Source organism: Mytilus trossulus, chromosome 7 (genome assembly GCF_036588685.1).
Source record: "Mytilus trossulus isolate FHL-02 chromosome 7, PNRI_Mtr1.1.1.hap1, whole genome shotgun sequence".
Lineage (NCBI taxonomy): Eukaryota > Metazoa > Mollusca > Bivalvia > Mytilida > Mytilidae > Mytilus > Mytilus trossulus.
Genome location: NC_086379.1, coordinates 754,896 through 773,503, shown reverse-complemented (window position 1 = coordinate 773,503; position 18,608 = coordinate 754,896). Strand labels below are relative to the sequence as shown.

The 18,608-nt window shown below is 31.5% G+C and overlaps 1 protein-coding gene across 1 annotated transcript in view; it reads right to left on the bottom strand.

Moving 5' to 3' along the window:
- Nucleotides 1-1,126: 1,126 nt before the first annotated feature.
- Nucleotides 1,127-18,608, bottom strand: part of LOC134724459 (multiple epidermal growth factor-like domains protein 10) — a 57,364-nt gene continuing 39,882 nt past the window's right edge. The window contains exons 4-14 of the mRNA XM_063587479.1: nucleotides 13,130-13,345; nucleotides 11,327-11,527; nucleotides 10,570-10,743; nucleotides 9,878-10,075; nucleotides 8,292-8,426; nucleotides 7,398-7,535; nucleotides 6,884-7,027; nucleotides 5,611-5,748; nucleotides 4,871-5,011; nucleotides 3,458-3,488; nucleotides 1,127-2,228 (exon numbers count right to left, since the gene is read on the bottom strand). Of these exons, the coding sequence (XP_063443549.1) occupies nucleotides 2,099-2,228; nucleotides 3,458-3,488; nucleotides 4,871-5,011; nucleotides 5,611-5,748; nucleotides 6,884-7,027; nucleotides 7,398-7,535; nucleotides 8,292-8,426; nucleotides 9,878-10,075; nucleotides 10,570-10,743; nucleotides 11,327-11,527; nucleotides 13,130-13,345 (1,646 nt within the window). The 3' untranslated portion in view covers nucleotides 1,127-2,098. The remainder of the gene's footprint in view (nucleotides 2,229-3,457; nucleotides 3,489-4,870; nucleotides 5,012-5,610; nucleotides 5,749-6,883; nucleotides 7,028-7,397; nucleotides 7,536-8,291; nucleotides 8,427-9,877; nucleotides 10,076-10,569; nucleotides 10,744-11,326; nucleotides 11,528-13,129; nucleotides 13,346-18,608) is intronic.

The following is an 18,608-nucleotide window of genomic DNA, read 5'->3' as shown; positions in this document are numbered from 1 at the left end:
TAAATTCTTGGTTAAATAAAACAAATCTATTAAGCTCATATTTTCTTCAATTTATTAAGTGTTTTTAAATACTACTTTATATATATATTAATTAAAAACAAAAATTTACTGCATTATTAATTAAACTCAACTAAATCTATACTAGTCTTAAGTTAATGGTGAAAATAGTCCAGTTACCATAAAATAATTCCGAAACATTCATAAAATTTTGAATAAATATTGGAAATATTAGTCATTTGTTTGTCACAATTCATATATTTAGATTAGTTGATCAGGTTTTTTATTTATATTCTAATAGTTATCAAAAGTACCAGTATTATAATTGTATACGCCAGACACACGTTTCGTCTACATAAGACTCATCAGTGACGCTCAGATCATAACAGTTAAAAAGCCAAACAAATACAAAGTTGAAGAGAAATAAGTTGTGCCAAATACGGCTAATGTACACTTTATAAAAATGACCATATAATTGATATGCATGTTAACACCGAAGTGCTGACTACTGGGCTGGTGATACCCTCGGGAACGAAACGTCCACCAGCAGTGGCATCGACCCAGTGGTGTAAATAGTTATCAAAAGTACCAGGATTATAATTTTATACGCCAGACGCGCGTTTCATCAGTGACGCTCAGATCAAAACAGTTAAAAAGCCAAACAAATACAAATTTGAAAAGCATTGAGGACCCAAAATTTCAAAACGTTGAGCCAAATATCGCTTAAAGTTGATATATATCATTACGTAAGTGATGATTAATATTGTGTTGAAGTTACATTATGATTGATTATTGTGAATTTTAATTTCTACACTGTATTGAATACATTTATAATTTAAAGTTGTTGTTCAAATTTCATTTTTATTAATAAAAATCCTAAATTGATAAAATTCAGTTTGTAGATGTAAAGGTTATGTCTAGGTTTGTTAAGACTTGGTCGAGTATGGTTCAGACTAGGTCAAATATTGTTCAGACTAGATCAAGTACGGTTCAGACTAGGTCGCGTACACATTCAGACTGTTAAGTATGGTTCAGACTACAGTCAAGTATTATCAAGTAAATCTTAGACGAATTCAGACAGGTCGAGTAAACATCAGTCCAGTCGAGTACAGATATAGGCCATTTCAGACTTTCAGTGGTTTGAAGTGATATCGAAGCATCAAGGAAAAGCACTTTAAAAATATTTTTCCCTTTCGGAGCATCTAAAATCTTTCCAATTTTTTTGGAGGATTTTATGTTCCCCAGTTTTTTGTCTTCTATGTAATGTGTTGTGTTTTTCATTTGTCGGGTTTTTTTCCTTGACTCTATCATTTTACTATTGACTTTGTCTCGAGTTTGAATGTGCCTTTATTATCTTCCACCTCACGTTTACCTTAATTAGCCTCCCCTCTTTTTATATATGTTTGTCAAATATATCATGCTGATTTAAAAAGTGATTTATAACAATTAGGGACAAAAAAATGGTCCAGCAAAAAGGAAACACATATATTTGAATCGAAATAGTTAGGAATAATATAATTCTAAAACTTATACGACATATTTAACAAGTTCCTTACATAACTTAGAAAACACAAACGAGGTTTGAAAGCAAAATAAAATGTAGAATTCAGACACTTTCATCAACACACATCTATACTTACACACATATATATACATAGTATTTATCAAATGTCTGCAAAAATAGTCAGTAATAGTTGTTACGGAACGATGCATCATATAACAATGATACACAACACTACAAAATATTATATAAAATAAGCAAGTCTTGATAGTTATCAAATGTACCAGTCTTATTATTTACGATGCCAGACGCGCGTTTCGTCTACATAAGACTCAAAAGTGACGCTACGATCAAAATTGTTATCAAGCTAAACACAAAGACAAAGTTGAATAGCAATGAGAGATACAATATCACAAAAATGTTTTTTTTTGTGATGTTATATTCTTTTATACTTTCTCCATATGTCTATCAATACACCAATCATTATCCCATTGATGATTCAATCTCATACATCACATCGTGTAGATCACTAACTGTACTGAACATGCTCAATATCCATTAGTTTTCCCCCTGTTAGATGACGTTATATCAGTTTATGTCTCAGTGATTGTCATATGCTGTGTTTATCTGGCATATCTGGTCATATTCATTTGCTCCCGTCTCCATTCTGAGATCCTGATAAGTAGATACATTTTCCATTCTAACATCGTCATAATGTTGTGGATCTTTACTAAAAAATAAAGCTCAAAAGTTTTTTTAAAGTCTTCATATTGTAAAAAATATTGAATAATAGTTATCAAAGGTACCAGGATTTTAATTTAGTTTCGTCTAAATAGTAGATATCGGAAGATGTGATATGAGTGACAATGAGACAACTCCTCATCAGTTACGCTAATATCAAAATAGTTATGAAGCCAAACAAGTACAAAGTTGAAGAGCAATGATGATCCGAAATTCCAAAAAGTTGTGCCAAATACGACTAAGTAATACATGAAACGCATTTAAACTATTGATATATGCGTTATTCAATAAACTTATACACAAAAACGTATGGAACGCAATAGCTTGAAAAGCAAACATAATTTGTTATCGAAACTAAATTTTGATTATTTTTCGCAGGCTTCCCATTTATTGATTTTGAATTTTGTCATTTAATTAGATGTAGATAGAACAAACCAGCTATGTCATTTGCCGATTAAGCATTTCATAAAACAAGGTTTAAATTCGAAACAACATACACATTGATGAAATATACTTTTATTCTGTACATCTATGTTCTAATGTTTTTATTAACTGATTAATTTGATAAGAGGTTTTTTTCCAAACTTACACTAGAATTTGAGTATTATTACGGGGCACACCAGTCAGATTACAAATCAAATATCTACTGATTATATAGCAATGGCCTAAAAGTTTAGAAAATAACAATGACTACTGTATGTTGCCTTATAGTTTAAAAATGCATCTAACTATTACGAAATGTAACAGTTGAAAGCATATGAAGCGACACAAAATAAGATCATGCTGAAGTTAAGAGACAATCCGTTTTCACCTGAATTGTATCTTTCTTGTTTCAGACATTTTATCATTCAGAGAATAAACAAAACATATGTTATTAAGTTATTAATAACAAACATACCTCTGTGTTTTATTAAGTTATTAATAACAAACATACCTCTGTGTTTTATTAAGTTATTAATAACAAACCTCTGTGTTTTATTAAGTTATTAATAACAAACATACCTCTGTGTTTTATTAAGTTATTAATAACAAACATACCTCTGTGTTTTATTAAATTATTAATAACAAACAAACCTCTGTGTTTTCTTTGACACATTATTAAGTTATTAATAACAAACATACCTCTGTGTTTTCTTTGACACATTATTAAGTTATTAATAACAAACATACCTCTGTGTTTTCTTTTACACATTATTAAGTTATTAATAACAAACATACCTCTGTGTTTTCTTTGACACATTATCTTTGCCTGTCAACATAGAAGATAAAATTGTACTATTTGTAAGCATGTATAGTAGTATGTTAAACAGTATGAAATGCAAAACATGTATATACTTCAAAGAACGGAAGAGCAAAATAGAGCTTAGATTTAGTCAATCTGAGCTTTCTGTTTAACATTCCTTCCTCTATCCAAATGGACAAAATATTGGACTTAGTCTAATGGTTTATGATGATTATCAAACATTGAAATAGACCAAATTGTCACTGTCCCAAAGAAGAAGAACTTCTGGTTTACAGTAGAGTCAGAAATTAATAATGTATTGGTGTCATTCGGATCGAATGTAATATATTTCTGAACAAATAACGAGGATTTATGGTTTATGTATACGGTTAGTGATATTAACACATGTAAAAGCTAAATAACACAAGAACCAGGCTAACACTCAAGCAATACAAGTGCTCGCATTTTCTCGATATAAGACTCATTGATGACACTTGAATCAACACGTTTCAAGACCCTCAATAACGAAGTAATGCTATATTACAGTCTTAATGTCTACCGATATATATAAATTGGTCGTTTCAATGGTATTACTGCATTTGTCATTTCGGGGCGACTCCTTTTTTTGCTATGCAGTATAGGTTTGCAGATGATTCGTCATTGGAATAATCTTAAATCTTTGCATTCTTATATTGACAGAGGAATTATTCAGCAACCGAAAGTAAACTTTTGTGTTGTTTATTCTTTAGTTTCTATGTTGTGTCGTGTGTACTATTGTTTTTCTGTTCGTCGTTTTCATTTTTAGCCATGGCGTTGTCAGTTTGTTTTAGATTTATGAGTTCGACCATCCCTTTAATATCTTTGGTCCCTCTGTTTTTCCAACTATATAAAGTATTAACGATTCACATGACAACTTAATTATGTTTCTGCCTCATTGACTAAATTGCTTCATTCCAGCAGCGCCTGCATACGGAGTATATATATCTCAATTGATGTGATATTTTCGGGCTTGTGTTTCCTATCATGATTTCTTTTATAAAGGATTGCTACTCACAAGGAAGCTATGAAATCTACAGTTCCAACTGGTGAACTTGAAATCATCCTTTCGTTAATTTTACGGACGCCATCCCGAGTTGGTTGACCAACACAGATGATATGGGATATGATCCTTATGTTGTAACTACAATACCCTTTCCCTTTTCACGAATGTGACCTACCGAATTAGACTATCAGATCACCCCAAGTTATTGGTTGGGTTCGTGTAGCTTAGTCTTTAGTTTTCTATGTTGTGTCTTTTATACTATTTTTTGACTGTTTTTATTTTTAGCCATGGCGTTGTCAGTTTATGTTATCTATGAATTTGACTCTCCCTCTGTTATCTTTCGTCCCTTTTTTGCAACATTGCTTACCTTGCCTTTTCTTTGATTGTCGTTTTTTCCTAATTACAAAACACACCGCAACTGTTATGAGTATTCCTAAAAGAACACCTCCAATAAAAAGTCCAATCCGGAGAGCGACGTCAATAACCCTTTCTGCTGTTTTTACAGAAACTGCAATAAAAAGGATAAAATACATAAGTTCATTTATTATGATTATTTTATACTAAAAAAAAGTATGAACAAATTGTTTTACATTTTCACAGATCACAGTAAACGAAAAGTTCACAACCATGTTCATTTCATGATTTTATTAAGCTTGATCATGACTTCATTTATATATTTGTAATCGTTTTATAAATTTTTAACAACATTTAATTTATGTTGTATATATTTCACTGTGTATCAAAAGGGGACGAATATACCAAAGGGACAGTCAAACTCATAAATCTAAAACAAACTGACAACGCCAAGGCTAAAAATGAAAAACAATTGTACAAATGTCAACATAAATATTAGCAACGTGAAATCATTTTTAAGTTTTGTGTTAACTTCAGACGAGTGGCTCCTTAATGTCTTTTAGTTTTTGGTTTTCGCTTTGCTAAATAAATATTCCTCGGAGTTCGGTACTTTTATTACTTTGCATTTCTCTTGTGTAACGATTAATCATATGAAAAAAAACTTCTTCCGCAGTCGCCAATGCTCAGTTGTAGTTATATGGTTACTAATATTTCACATTAAAACACACATGGAACGTTTAAACAAAATCTAACCTTGCATACAATTAGTTCCATGCACTCCACGAATACATCCATCTATGCAATATCCTGTTCTATGATCACAAGGTGCATGTAAGCAAAATGATGAGCATATTTGAAGACAGTTACTACCATATAAACCATCCCTGCATGCTGTTCAAAAAGGTGTTTATTAAAGAAGAACATGTCATACAAACATTTATTTATAAAATATGAAGAAAATTCAATTTTAAACCAAAAAAAAATTCTGAAATTATCTAATGATTATGAATCTAATTTATCCCTTGTGTTCTTCAAAGATATATTCAATAGACATTTTGAGCAAAACATTGTCGACATTTTTTTTTCAACATGCTTTTTGACATGTTGATATTTTTAAGAGTTCATCGTACTTAATCATTTATAATGTAACACAATAAAGTTAAAAATCTAAAGTATGAAAACGAACTGTGTTCCGAAACTTTTAACTACAATTGAATTGTTCAAATATCTCAATTGCAAGCAATTCACCACATTAAACATTCAACATGTCGGAATCAATATATGTATAAATATATATATAAATATTAAATTATTTCAGCTTTGACAATAATTTTTGACAATATTGGCCATGAATGCAACACCTTAAACATGTTACATTCAGCAGTAAACGACGCATATTGACAACATTGATTAATATTTCATTGGTGATATTGAAAGCAACTTTTTGTACTCTCGTCTCTATTGTAGTCAGTATGTATTAGAGGAACTTGGTATAACCAAAGATAACCTCCGACATTCAGCAGGAAAACATATACAATCCTAGTTGATTAATATTGAACCAAAATTAATTTTGCGAAGAGCTAGAATTTTCATGCAATTGGTAAACTTTAAAATAAATAATCTGTCGATCTGTAATTTATTTATAAGTCAAATTCCAGATTGTAAAGTTTAGAGTAGGAATTCGGATAACAGATAAGGTTTGCATGCCAGAAAATGCTATCTCTGCCAAAGCGCCTTGTTTTTCTCCATATAGATTTCATCCATATCCATGAGTTGTTTAATGTGCTACCAAAACTTATCTTCATTCTCAATTTCAGCGATAAGATTATCAGTGGGAACTATTGTTGCTTTATTGTTAAAGTACAGACTATTTGTCGGAACCTGGATGTTTTGGAGAATCACTGTATTTTAGCTGAATTGAACACATTAATTATTACTTATTTTAGATTTAGTGTTGATTTTATACTTGTTAATTATCACATCTGAACCTTTCATATGTATATTCTTTATAAAACACTTTACGTACTTGTATTACAGTACTTATCGTACACATATCCAGGTTTACATGCAGTTGAGTTATCACATATACCATTAACATAATCACACATATGTGATATACATCCTTCACAAAACTCTGAACAGTTTTTCCCAAATTTACCTAACGGACATTCTGAAAAAAATAAAATTGAACACGTCTTTGAAATAAGGTAAAAGGTAATGAACAATATTACTGTACTATATCTTTAATATCAGTTCATATTTTGTCATCTTATTTGAAAGAAAAGGTACATAGTTTGTTTTAAATACTAAAACAGTTTTAGGAAGAAACAGACATATTATCTGACTAACATTTTCACTAACTGCATTCTTTTACCCACTCAATCCATCAGTTACAAATACAAAAACGATTTACGTCTTTCCTTTCAATGATTTCTTTAAATTGCTTTATGTATACCTATGATATTATAACTTTGCAACTTAAATCATTTATACAGTACGTCAATGGTAAATATGTAAAAAGGAACAGGAAAATAACTAACTTTGTGTACAATTAGAATCCAGCCAACCATCATTGCATCCTCCCATGCATTCTCCGGTCATTTTGTTACATTGAGGATTTACACAGTTTGCTGAACATGTCTCAAGACAATTTTTACCATATTTACCATTCTGACATGCTATAAAAAAAAGAAATATGACTGTTTCATCAGATTGATTCAATAGTTCTAACAGAAACAAATAACCCAACAGTTCACACGATTTTCTAATAATTGCACACATTAACTTCGTTAGACTTTAAAGTTTAAGTGATCAGTGAGAATCAAAAAAGTATCGATTGAAGTGCAAATATTACATTTTTCTAATCTGCATTTTTTTCAAGAAGACTTAAAAATGAAAGAGGACACTTCGACGACGACGACAATGAGGACGTTTACGTTGTGGATGATGATGAAGATCAATTATTGCGTGACTAAAACTGTAACTCAACATATTAGTTTTCTCGTTTGAATTGTTTTACATTATCTTATCGGGGCCTTTTATAGCTGACTATGCAGTATGAGCTTTGCTCATTGTTGAAAGCCGTTTACCTATAGTTGTTAATGTTTGTGTCTTTGGGGATAGTTGTATCATTAGCAATAGTACCACATCTTATTTTTATATTTATATTATGCATATAAGAACATGACACTCCAATTCGACTAGCACTTACTCTTACTCATAAATACTGCGTCTAACGAACTGAAGCATCTATTAACATTTTTTTTCAAGTTTCTGTTTCACCAGGCTGGGATTAATTTCATGACCCGTGCATGCTTTTGCAAGACTGATGGAGAGTTTTAAAAAAAATAAGCATCATCCGACTGATCAACAATTTATGACAAAGCAGATAAGAACAATGTCTCTTGCATATTAATTGTTTTGAACGTTTATACCTTGGTCACAATTATTACCAATCCATCCGTTTAGACAACCAAATATACAGTTACCAGCTTCAAGTTCACAAGGTCCGTAACAGTTAGTCGGACACAGTTTACTACATACAGGACCATAATACGAAGGAGGACAACCTAAAACAGAGGGATTGATGGTTAAAATAATATCGCTTTGTTCCTGAATAAATGAACTCATCAACTGCCAACAAAAAATGCTAAAAGAAACCATTCAAACTTGTCGAACATGGTTAGTTAATACAATACATGCAAAAATGACTGCCCGAACTTTCCCCCTAACGTGTTTGAAAATTGTCGAAAAAGTAGAAACATCAACTGCGAAAATAACGCTTTATAAGAAACACAATATGTAGAGATCTTAGTCTACAAAGGGGGGATTCGGCGAAGTTTAAAGTTGATATATCGATTAGTTTAATATTATTCATGTGCGATTCTAATAGGAAATATGTGTAACATTTTAATATAGTGGTTCTGGTGTGTCGTGGTTCTCCTCTTATATTTGATGTGTTCACCTCAGTTTTTGTTTGTAACCCCAATTTGTTTTTTCTCAATCGATTTATGAAAATTCGAACAGCAGTACACTACTGTTGGCATTATCTATAAAGTAAAATAAATTATTTTCAAGACAATAAGTAATTTTTTAGGAATGTGAATTCACTGTTAAACATCACGTCTATAAAAAGTACAGAATAGTTTATGAATTACAATCAATGTTTTCCTGATGGCAAACACAAAAAACGTTTGCATATCTGTATAATTTAGAAAAGAATCATTTATCGGTGTTTAATACGAGGTTCGTCGGTAATGGTTTGTTCATAATTTGTTACCAGACTTGTTACTAAGCATGCTATACGCATAAAGGTCTAATGGGCCTTGATACCGAGTGGTTTAAATATTGTCGTATCAAACCACTGGGATAGAGAGTTGGGTTCCTGCATGTTTGAGATGTAGTGGACTTCAGTTCTAAATGAATATGAATATCAGTTTTCCTATCGAAAGCAGATGTTTCTCTTTGGATATTTCCCGCATCATCCGACAATAAACAAACTGATTACCACAAAATAGGACAATAGTGCTTAAGGTGATTGTCACAAAAATCAATCAATCAGTTCATCATTATTTTGTATATTTCTAACTACCAATGACGCTCTAATAGAATTAATTAAAGGGCAATTTTTGATTTCATTAATCTTAAAGCATTGTGACAACATTTTGGTCCAATTCTATTCCATTTTAACGCTTTTCGTTTTATTCTGTACTGTTTGCTCTTTACAGCTATAAGAGTGTTACATGAACTACAGCCCTTGTTATCATTCTATTTGTTAGAATGTGTTCCTGAAGATATAAAGGTTTCATTTTCATCATAGTTTGAAAGTATTATCCAAACATTAATCAAATAGCTATATGCTGTTTATATTTACCTTTTTGTACATTAAGCCACTTTGTTATATATTTGATAACGCAAATACTTACATTCTTTCCTAGAGGTCATTAGCATAAAACGCTTCACCTTTTACATATAATGATTTATATTCTTGTTTGTCTTTTGATTTAAATAAAACACTCACCAATAACTCCAATTTCACAAACGTCAAGTTCTGAAGATGTACCCTGAACTGGAGGTACATAAGTCAAGTATCTGAAAACGGCACTAACATTGATTCTTGTAGGCAAAACTATTTCTTCGTATAAAACAGTACCAGTTTTCCAAGAATTGCTTGTATTTGAAGCATAAACAATATGACTTCCGACCTTCGAAGTATTTTCTGAAATTGATAACATCAAACAGTGGAAACTATCAAAAACGTTGATTCTGGAAAAATGTGTGCCCGTAAATATTGGATTTAGTGGTTTCACAAACTGAAAGTCAGCATACACGTTTATAGAATATGTTTACTTAGCTGAAGATTGGAACTTGGGGTTTTTATATGTATATTGATTTTAAATCTATATTCTCTACAAATCCATAGTATGTATGCGTTTTAATGTGTATGTTCATTTTTATGAGTTCAAATGAAGCTTCCATACTATTGTTTCTGATTATCTTAATCTGTACCACACAATGTTTAATTATTAAAAAGGTATTTGATGTTTCATTAGTACATAGTAGTAATATGGGTAAGACTAAACCAAGAAATGATTAAATATTTAACTCCAATTGTAGCCATTCACCATCAAATATATAAACTAAAATCTTAGATTTTAAATATGTATAGACAACTCATTAGTGAAATTAAATATATACAGTTAACTTACTTACCACCAAACCATATATGCACACCTGTTACAATGCTTTCGTATTTGAGGTCAACTTGAAATGTTATGGTAGGACCTTTTGTTTTTGCACATGAGATTTTACTTCCATCTTTTGCAAGACTACCTGGGTATCTACTATTTGGATTTATAAGGACTGAACTGTCATATGCCAGGTTATCTGCAATAAAAAAAACATGTTCCTAATGATTATTCATAGTATATGCATATGAAAGTTTTAATATTTTCCGACATGTGGATGAGAACGTTTGCACGGTCGACAGATACTCGCTTAATACGAGTCGTGAAAAAGGCTAAACTGAAGGTGACTTGAAGGGGCAAAGGGATAATAAGGCATAATCATTTTCAATTTCGAAGCAGGAATTCCATCACATAAATGTTTAATCAACTTACACTTTCCGCGGTCTATATTAAGATATAAGTCGGATATAGTTCTAAATAGTAGGATCCGTAAATTTAGTGAGGATTTCATATTTTCTTTCATGTCATTTTCCGAGGTCAAAACTGTCCTCAAGTGTGAAGGGTTCAAAGCATGATAAACTAATATACTATCCATTTGTCTTGCTTCTCAATCTCTTTCATTTTTTTCTTATGGAAGTATAATACTAATTCAACCATCCCAACTAAAATACAGTACATGTATCGCCATACCAAATATGGTTGACTTTGTTTCGGGAGGTAACCAATTATCTCAGTCAGAAGTGTTATGGAATTTCCCAATACTTATAATAACATTTTCTTACACTTGTTACAGTAGTCTCCTGTCCGTCTTTCCTTGCAACCATCGGTACAAACTCCGGTAAATTTATGAAAAATATCGTTCAAACAGTTTTCAGTTTTACATCCAAAAATGCAAGACCCATTTCCAGGGTAGCAATGATTTTCTATGCAATATTCGGAACACACTTTCTCGCAGTTACTTCCCCAAAAACCCTTTCGGCAACCTGAAAAACAAAGGTTTCCATGATTAACATGTATGGGTGACAACAGTGCAACACTTATATATTTGATAATCTTATATAGACGCTTGTAATAACAACATCGAACAAAGAAAATTAATGTGTAAAGTAAAATTTAATACGTCTTGTACGATATTTCAGAGCTTGCATTTGCTATCACCAATTCCGGTCAAACTATTGAGGTAACACTCCACAGTTAGGTGTGTATTTTTGGCATTTTGGCCCCTTTGGTTTTTTCAAATATAAGAGCTAGCGTGCAATAAAATTATTTTTTGGATAGCTGAGTATTCAAATAGCCTAAGTATTGGGTTCATATGAACATCAAGATCATATACTATATGTAATATAAGCTGTTTTCTGTATGACAGTCCATATTTGTATGACCATTCTATTCATTTGTCGGGCAATTATTGTAATGTTTTTTCCAATTTTTGTCGTACAAACTTTGTGATTAGATTTTACAAAAGAATGAGGCGAAAGACACCCATTTTTTATTTCATCATTAGGAAAATTAATGACAACAGTTTCTGAAAAGATATCACTCAAAGGCATTTAAATTCTAGTTTAATTCAATTTTTTGGGGGGATTGTTACATGTTTATCCCCCTTTTTGCAATATTTTATGCCAAATAAATGCAGAATGTTGCCATGGATACACATAAAAGGATTTTTTTGTCACCCTTTTAACTTTTGAAAATCAAATCCATGGAAGATACTGATTGCATACATATGCACATGTATAACACAAACATAAAGGTTAATGTATTAGAAATCCAGGAATAGGAGATGATAAAACATTTTGTGGTTCATTTTTAATTTTATTTTCTAATACTGGAGTGCTTCCTGAAGCTATTTCATCATGTGCTGAGGTTTTAGTCATTTACTCGAAATATTTACTTACGCCATCATGTATTGGTTTCCAATTATAATCTTCCCCAGTTTTGGGTAGGGTTCGTACCGCTAAGTCTTTAGTTTTCTTTGTTGTATCGTGTACTATTATTTGTCTGTTTGGGATTTTCGTTTTTCACCATGGCCTTCTAAGTTTAATTGCGATTTATGAGTTTGACTGTTCCTCTGATAAAAGATGACGTTTTCGTTTCAATAGTCGGCCAACAAATTTGGTCCTTATTTCTATGAATGTGACAAAACCCCATATTGTTGATGTGTGTCCCTAGGTTTTAGTTTGTAACCCTGATTTGCTTCGCTTAATCTATTTCAGACTTTTGAACACCGGTATACTACTATTGCCAACAATCAAATCAAAACCGCTAAAGAATCGAGATAAGAAATTATTGATAACATTAAGTTTATGTTAGATTAATTGATGTGTATATTTCTATTATAATTTTGTTCGATTGTGATTGTTTAAAGAAATTTCGAAACATATTCTCCAACGATTTGAAAATAGAACCCATGTCGTTACAGTATTTGATGCAATATAGTTTGAATGATTAAATACTGATCATAGTATATGTATTCGAAACCTTATGCTATAATTCCAATGCAACAAAGATACTTGAATAATTTAGCTATACACGTACGATATTTTGCCATGTAGAAAATTAAAAAAGCATAATAATTTAATCACCATTAATAGCAACATAACAAAGTTCAATTATAGGCCCATAAGTACTCTCTCCTTTTGCATCATAATATATGATATACTGTCCGACTTGGTTACAAGGAATAGTTTGTGTGATGTTTGGCAAACCAGGATCAGGATCTTCATAGCAAAGATAACCGACAGGTGGAATGGTTGATGTATTGGTCACATATAGCTTAAACCCATCCATACGATACGCATCTGTAACAAAAATACACTCTTCTGTTTGTTTTGAAAAATAAAATATTCAAAGATTTAAAAAAAATTTCCTGAAATTTGAAAAAAAGAAAACTAATTTAAGCTTTCAGAATTATGTGATTTCTCTTATTTTCCAGATTAATATAATTCATTGCGGAAGGGTTATGTGGATGCTATGTCAACATGAGGCAGTTGATATGATTGACAAGTTTGACCAAAAAGTGAAATCTTAATCTAGTAAGTGTTTTGATATAATAAATGGCAGAAAGGACATTTAGGCGAGTGTAATATTTGAAAAAGACGTCTAGTTAAGGACTTTAATGCACTCACCTTCTATACGGCTTATTTCTTTTCTAAATGAAAGAATTATGATCTACCTTTGTTTTTGCCCGGTCGTCAGAAAATCGTACGGTGATTTTTTTTTTGTAAAATTGTCGTTTATTTCAGAGATTACTTGAAAATTATAAAATTACAACATTTTTTTTCAGCAAAGGAAATTAGTCGTATCTATTCTTTTAGACAGAATAATTAAGTGAATTGAGTTCTTAAAATATTGAAAAACAATATTTACAACTGTACAGTAATGTAACTCCGCATGCTTTTGAATTCCTTCTAAATATTTGACATTTTATACGTCAATTTTCATAATCCTGACCTTTTGGGATCTACAATTTAATTTTTTTTTAAATGTATTTTGAACTCTACATGTATCTGTTTAAGAATACACCAAATTGGTAAAAATTACTAAAGATTCCGGAATCCCTTATCTACTTCGTTTTCAGTTTTACTTAATATATTAGTCGATTTCCGTGCACTTAACAGTGCTATTAGAGTACGTTAAAAATCATATTTAAACGCTTATATATCTATCTTTAACTTCAATGTAGCTTGAATAGATATGAAATCGTCTGAAATTAAGATAAAATCGAAGTAAAACATAGTTTTTGAGTTCTGTAGAATTAACCCCTTTCGAAATAAGTAATCGTATCGGAAAATTGTAGAAAATCTTCCGAGTCGTGTCGAATTTTTACTCTGCAGTTAAAACGAAACCCTTCCTATGCTAAAAGGCAAAAACTATCCATTGATTGACATAGATGCATAGTCTGTCAGGTATTTACTAGATAGAAACAATATACACTACCAACAATTTGACTAGCGTTTACATGTACATTAAATGCCGCTATATAAACAGTACTTTTAGGAAACATCACTAATCAGTACATTAAATGCCACTATATAAACAGTACTTTCGGAAAATATCACTAATCAGTACATTATTTGCCGCTAATTAAACAGTACTTTAAGGAAACATTACTAATCAGTACATTAAATGCCGCTATATAAACAGTACTTTTAGGAAACAACACTATTCAGAACATTAATTTTTATATCATTTTAAGTAATGAAGAGAAAAAGTTGTTTACAGTACTGAAAATTTCAGTTATTTTTCAGTACTGAAAATTTAAGTCATTTACCAGTATTGAAAATTTCAGCCATTTTACAGTACTGAAAATTTCAGCCATTTTTCAGTACTGAAAATTTCAGCCATTTTTCAGTATTGAATAAAAAAAGGCAACAGTAGTATACCGCTGTTCAAAACTCATAAATCCATGGACAAAAAACAAAATCGGTGTAACAAACTAAAACCGATGGAAACGCATTAAATATAAGAGAACAACGACACAACACCGAAACGCAACACACACAGTAACGGACCAAGCAACAGACAAAATATCACGAGAATAACAAATATAACATCAAAACCAAATACATGAATTTGGGATAGACAAGTACCGTGCCACGTCTTTTCTCAATACCTCAAAAATAAGAGAAAACACAAACGACTCAACGTTAAAATGCTACACACACAGAAACGAACAATATTATAACAATGGCCATCTTCCTGACTTGGTACAGGACACTTTTAAAGGGGAATAAATGTGGTGGGTTGAACCTGGTTTTATGGCATGCCAAACCTCGCACGTTAATGGCAAAGTTAAATATAACATTGAAATGACAACATAATATTACAGGACTACAATACAAATAAAAAGGAGAACATATTAGACAAAGAAAAGCATGATTAATAGATAACAAAAAACATCAGGTTTAAAATTCAATACGCCAAAAACTCGTCTTGTCCACACAAGACTCACCAGTGACGCCCAGACATAAAAGCTCGAAAGTGAAAAAAGTACAAAGTTGTACAGCAGTGAAGATCAAAAGTTGAAAAGGTTTTGCCAAATACGGCATTGTTTTTATGCCCGGGATAAGAACATTCTTATTATATAGAACGATTCATATTATTGCAAACAGTAAATTTTAACAAATGAATGTGAAAGATATATTCATAATGAAACTAAAGTATTAACTTATTACAGAAAACTATACCCGAGTACATGATGCCAAGTTCAATACAGCATAGACACACCAGAATCAGTCCAGGCGTCAACGCAATTAAAAAAAATGACGTCACGTACGATGGCGAAAAGGCAAACGTTATGTCACATTTGAATTTATGAAATTTAGAAACAGCATGACGTCACGCATGAAAAACTATAATTTAAAAGTGAGCTAGAATTAGGATTGGTTTAAGATTATATTAGAACTAAAAACTGATAATTCATTAAAACAAAATGCATATTGCAATACTTATTAATAGCAATTAACTGTAATATATATATGTCCAGATTGTTATGAATCCAACTTCAAAATTTAATCGTACAAAATTAAATATGATTAATAAAGGCGTTGATTAATTTTTCTATCCGTAACACCTAAATATAATAAAAAGACGTCAACACATTTGACAAAATGAGAAGATGAGAATTACAAATATAACATTAAACCTATGAACTAAATACATGAATTTTAATCATTTTCGGTACCTTTTTCATCTTTAAGTACTTCTACACATACAATATAATGTCAATGTCAGAAAAATATAAAATGTGTTTTATATTGCAACAAGTTGTGTTTATTTCATATAAAATAGTGTAACAAAGCTATATTGTGTACGATGTCAATTTCATCATGGCACACTTTCTCCACAATCAGGGGTCCATTAAGGGATGATAATAAGTCTCGTTTGTGTTACGATTTGAATAGCTATCAATTTATTAATTTATGTTGCAGTATAGAAACAATATAAGGTCATTTTCAGAAAATTATAAACTTTTTTGTACTCGGTGCAAAACTGGGGAAGGGCTCGGTAGAACCTCGTCCTTCCCCAGTTTCTTAGCCTCATACAAAAAATAAGTATGAGACTGCTAAACTGGGGAAGGGCGAGATTTTACTGCGCCCTTCCTTTACCCAGTTTTATTCAGAATACTAAAAAGTTTATATCTTTATGACATTGACCTAATATTGTTTTTTTTTTACTGTTACCTAAATTAAAATTGATTTTCAAATCGTAATTGTTTTATATTATTAGCATAAATATCAAACTTTTTGTATCCCTTAATGAACCTCTGATTGTGAAGAAAGTATTCCATGATGAAATTGACATTACATAAACTATAGAAATCAACGACAACGGAAGCCCGCAATGAACGGTGTTTAAACCTTTTGCTGACGACAACTTCCAAATCTACTCAGGACTAGGATTCGTTAAGGTAAAAAGTTACAAAATATATCAAAGTAGTTCACATTTCATTTGGTTAGTATTGTGATCACGAAATCAAATAAGGTGTTCAAACTTAGGACATTTTAGTTTGTTGCAGAACATGTCCGTCCTGTGACAACTCGGACCGTCTAAAAAAGACAGCTCGGACAATCTATAATGACAACTCAGACAAAGTTGAAGTAAAACATTAGACTTTGAAATAAATAAATAAATGATTTAAGGAAAAATAACGAGTCTGATGAGAAATATCTAAATTGATACTTCTTTTTTATTTCAATTTTGAGTATATATATATATATAATTATAACGTAAGCATTGAATTTGCCTCAAGTAGTTACTGTCCTGTATAAATAAAAGTGAGGTATTCGTTTTTGACACAATATAGCTCAAGTTTAATGAAACCCTTTTTCAGACATTTCAAGTATATTTAAATAATATTTATAATTTTATTAGGCCCTATATGAAGTTTTCGGAAGTGTTTCACGAGTTTTTTTGGGGGGAAAATGAATTTTATGAAGAATCTGTTGCCATCTAATAATTTCGAATAGATCTGCAGAGTTATTTATTTTCAATACATTGTAAGTCAGGTTATGTATTTTGAAACTACCACAGAACAAACCATTTATTTTTGTGATTATCAAGGCTGAGGTTTATTTTCAAAATCCTCCCCCCCCCAGAATATTTTAAATAGTTGCCCCCTTAGTAGGACACTATATGGACAACTATCTGGATGAATAATAAAACACACGGACAATAACAGTAAGGGTACGATCTATTGTTATTCTAAGGATGGGAATGGGGCAGGACGATTTTTTGCGGATTTTTTTATTATTTTTAAAAGTTTTATCTTGTCGCTAAGGCAGAAACCATTTGATTTTCGGTGGGGGGGGGGGGGGGGGGGGGCTATTGATTTTTTTTGGAAACAAAAGTTTGTTTGCAGTTTTTGGAGAAAAAATAATTTGTTTTCAACCCTGAGAAAAAAAATGTTTGTTTCACCCTCAGCTGCCACTATATGTTATGCTATATTTGAGGGAAAAAGAATTATTTTCGACTTGTCCCCCAAAAAATAGACTATCGCCGAAAGAACAGAAGAAAATCCAAACCCCCCCCCCCCCCCCCCCCCCCCAGATGGTTGCTGCCTAAGCATGCCTATTGTTGCCAGCTCTTACCAGGCCACCATATTTATATTCAAAGACCTCCTGCCACCTCCTCCTTTTAACCCAAACAATCAAATGATTTTCTACTTATTGAACACGAGTTTAAATTGATTGATTTAAAGTCATGTACGAAAAATGTAAACAGTATCAAAACAAGTAAGGAGCTGTGATATCACTGCCAATTTGGCAACTATCAACTGGAGTTCAATGAAGAAATATTGTCAACTACATGTATAACCAACCGTGCAGCCTTTAAAAATGACAAAAACTTTATAATACCTTTCAAGATAATAACCGTAAACGGACAAAATGTCCTTAAAAATTACCAATTCAGGGACAGCTACCCAACAACCTTTTGTCCGATTCATCTAAAAAATTTCCGGGCAGATAGATCTTGACCTTGTTTGGCGGCTCACCGGGCACAATTTTGAAACTAGATACACCAATGATGATTGTGGCCAAGTTTGGTTAAATTTGGCCCAGT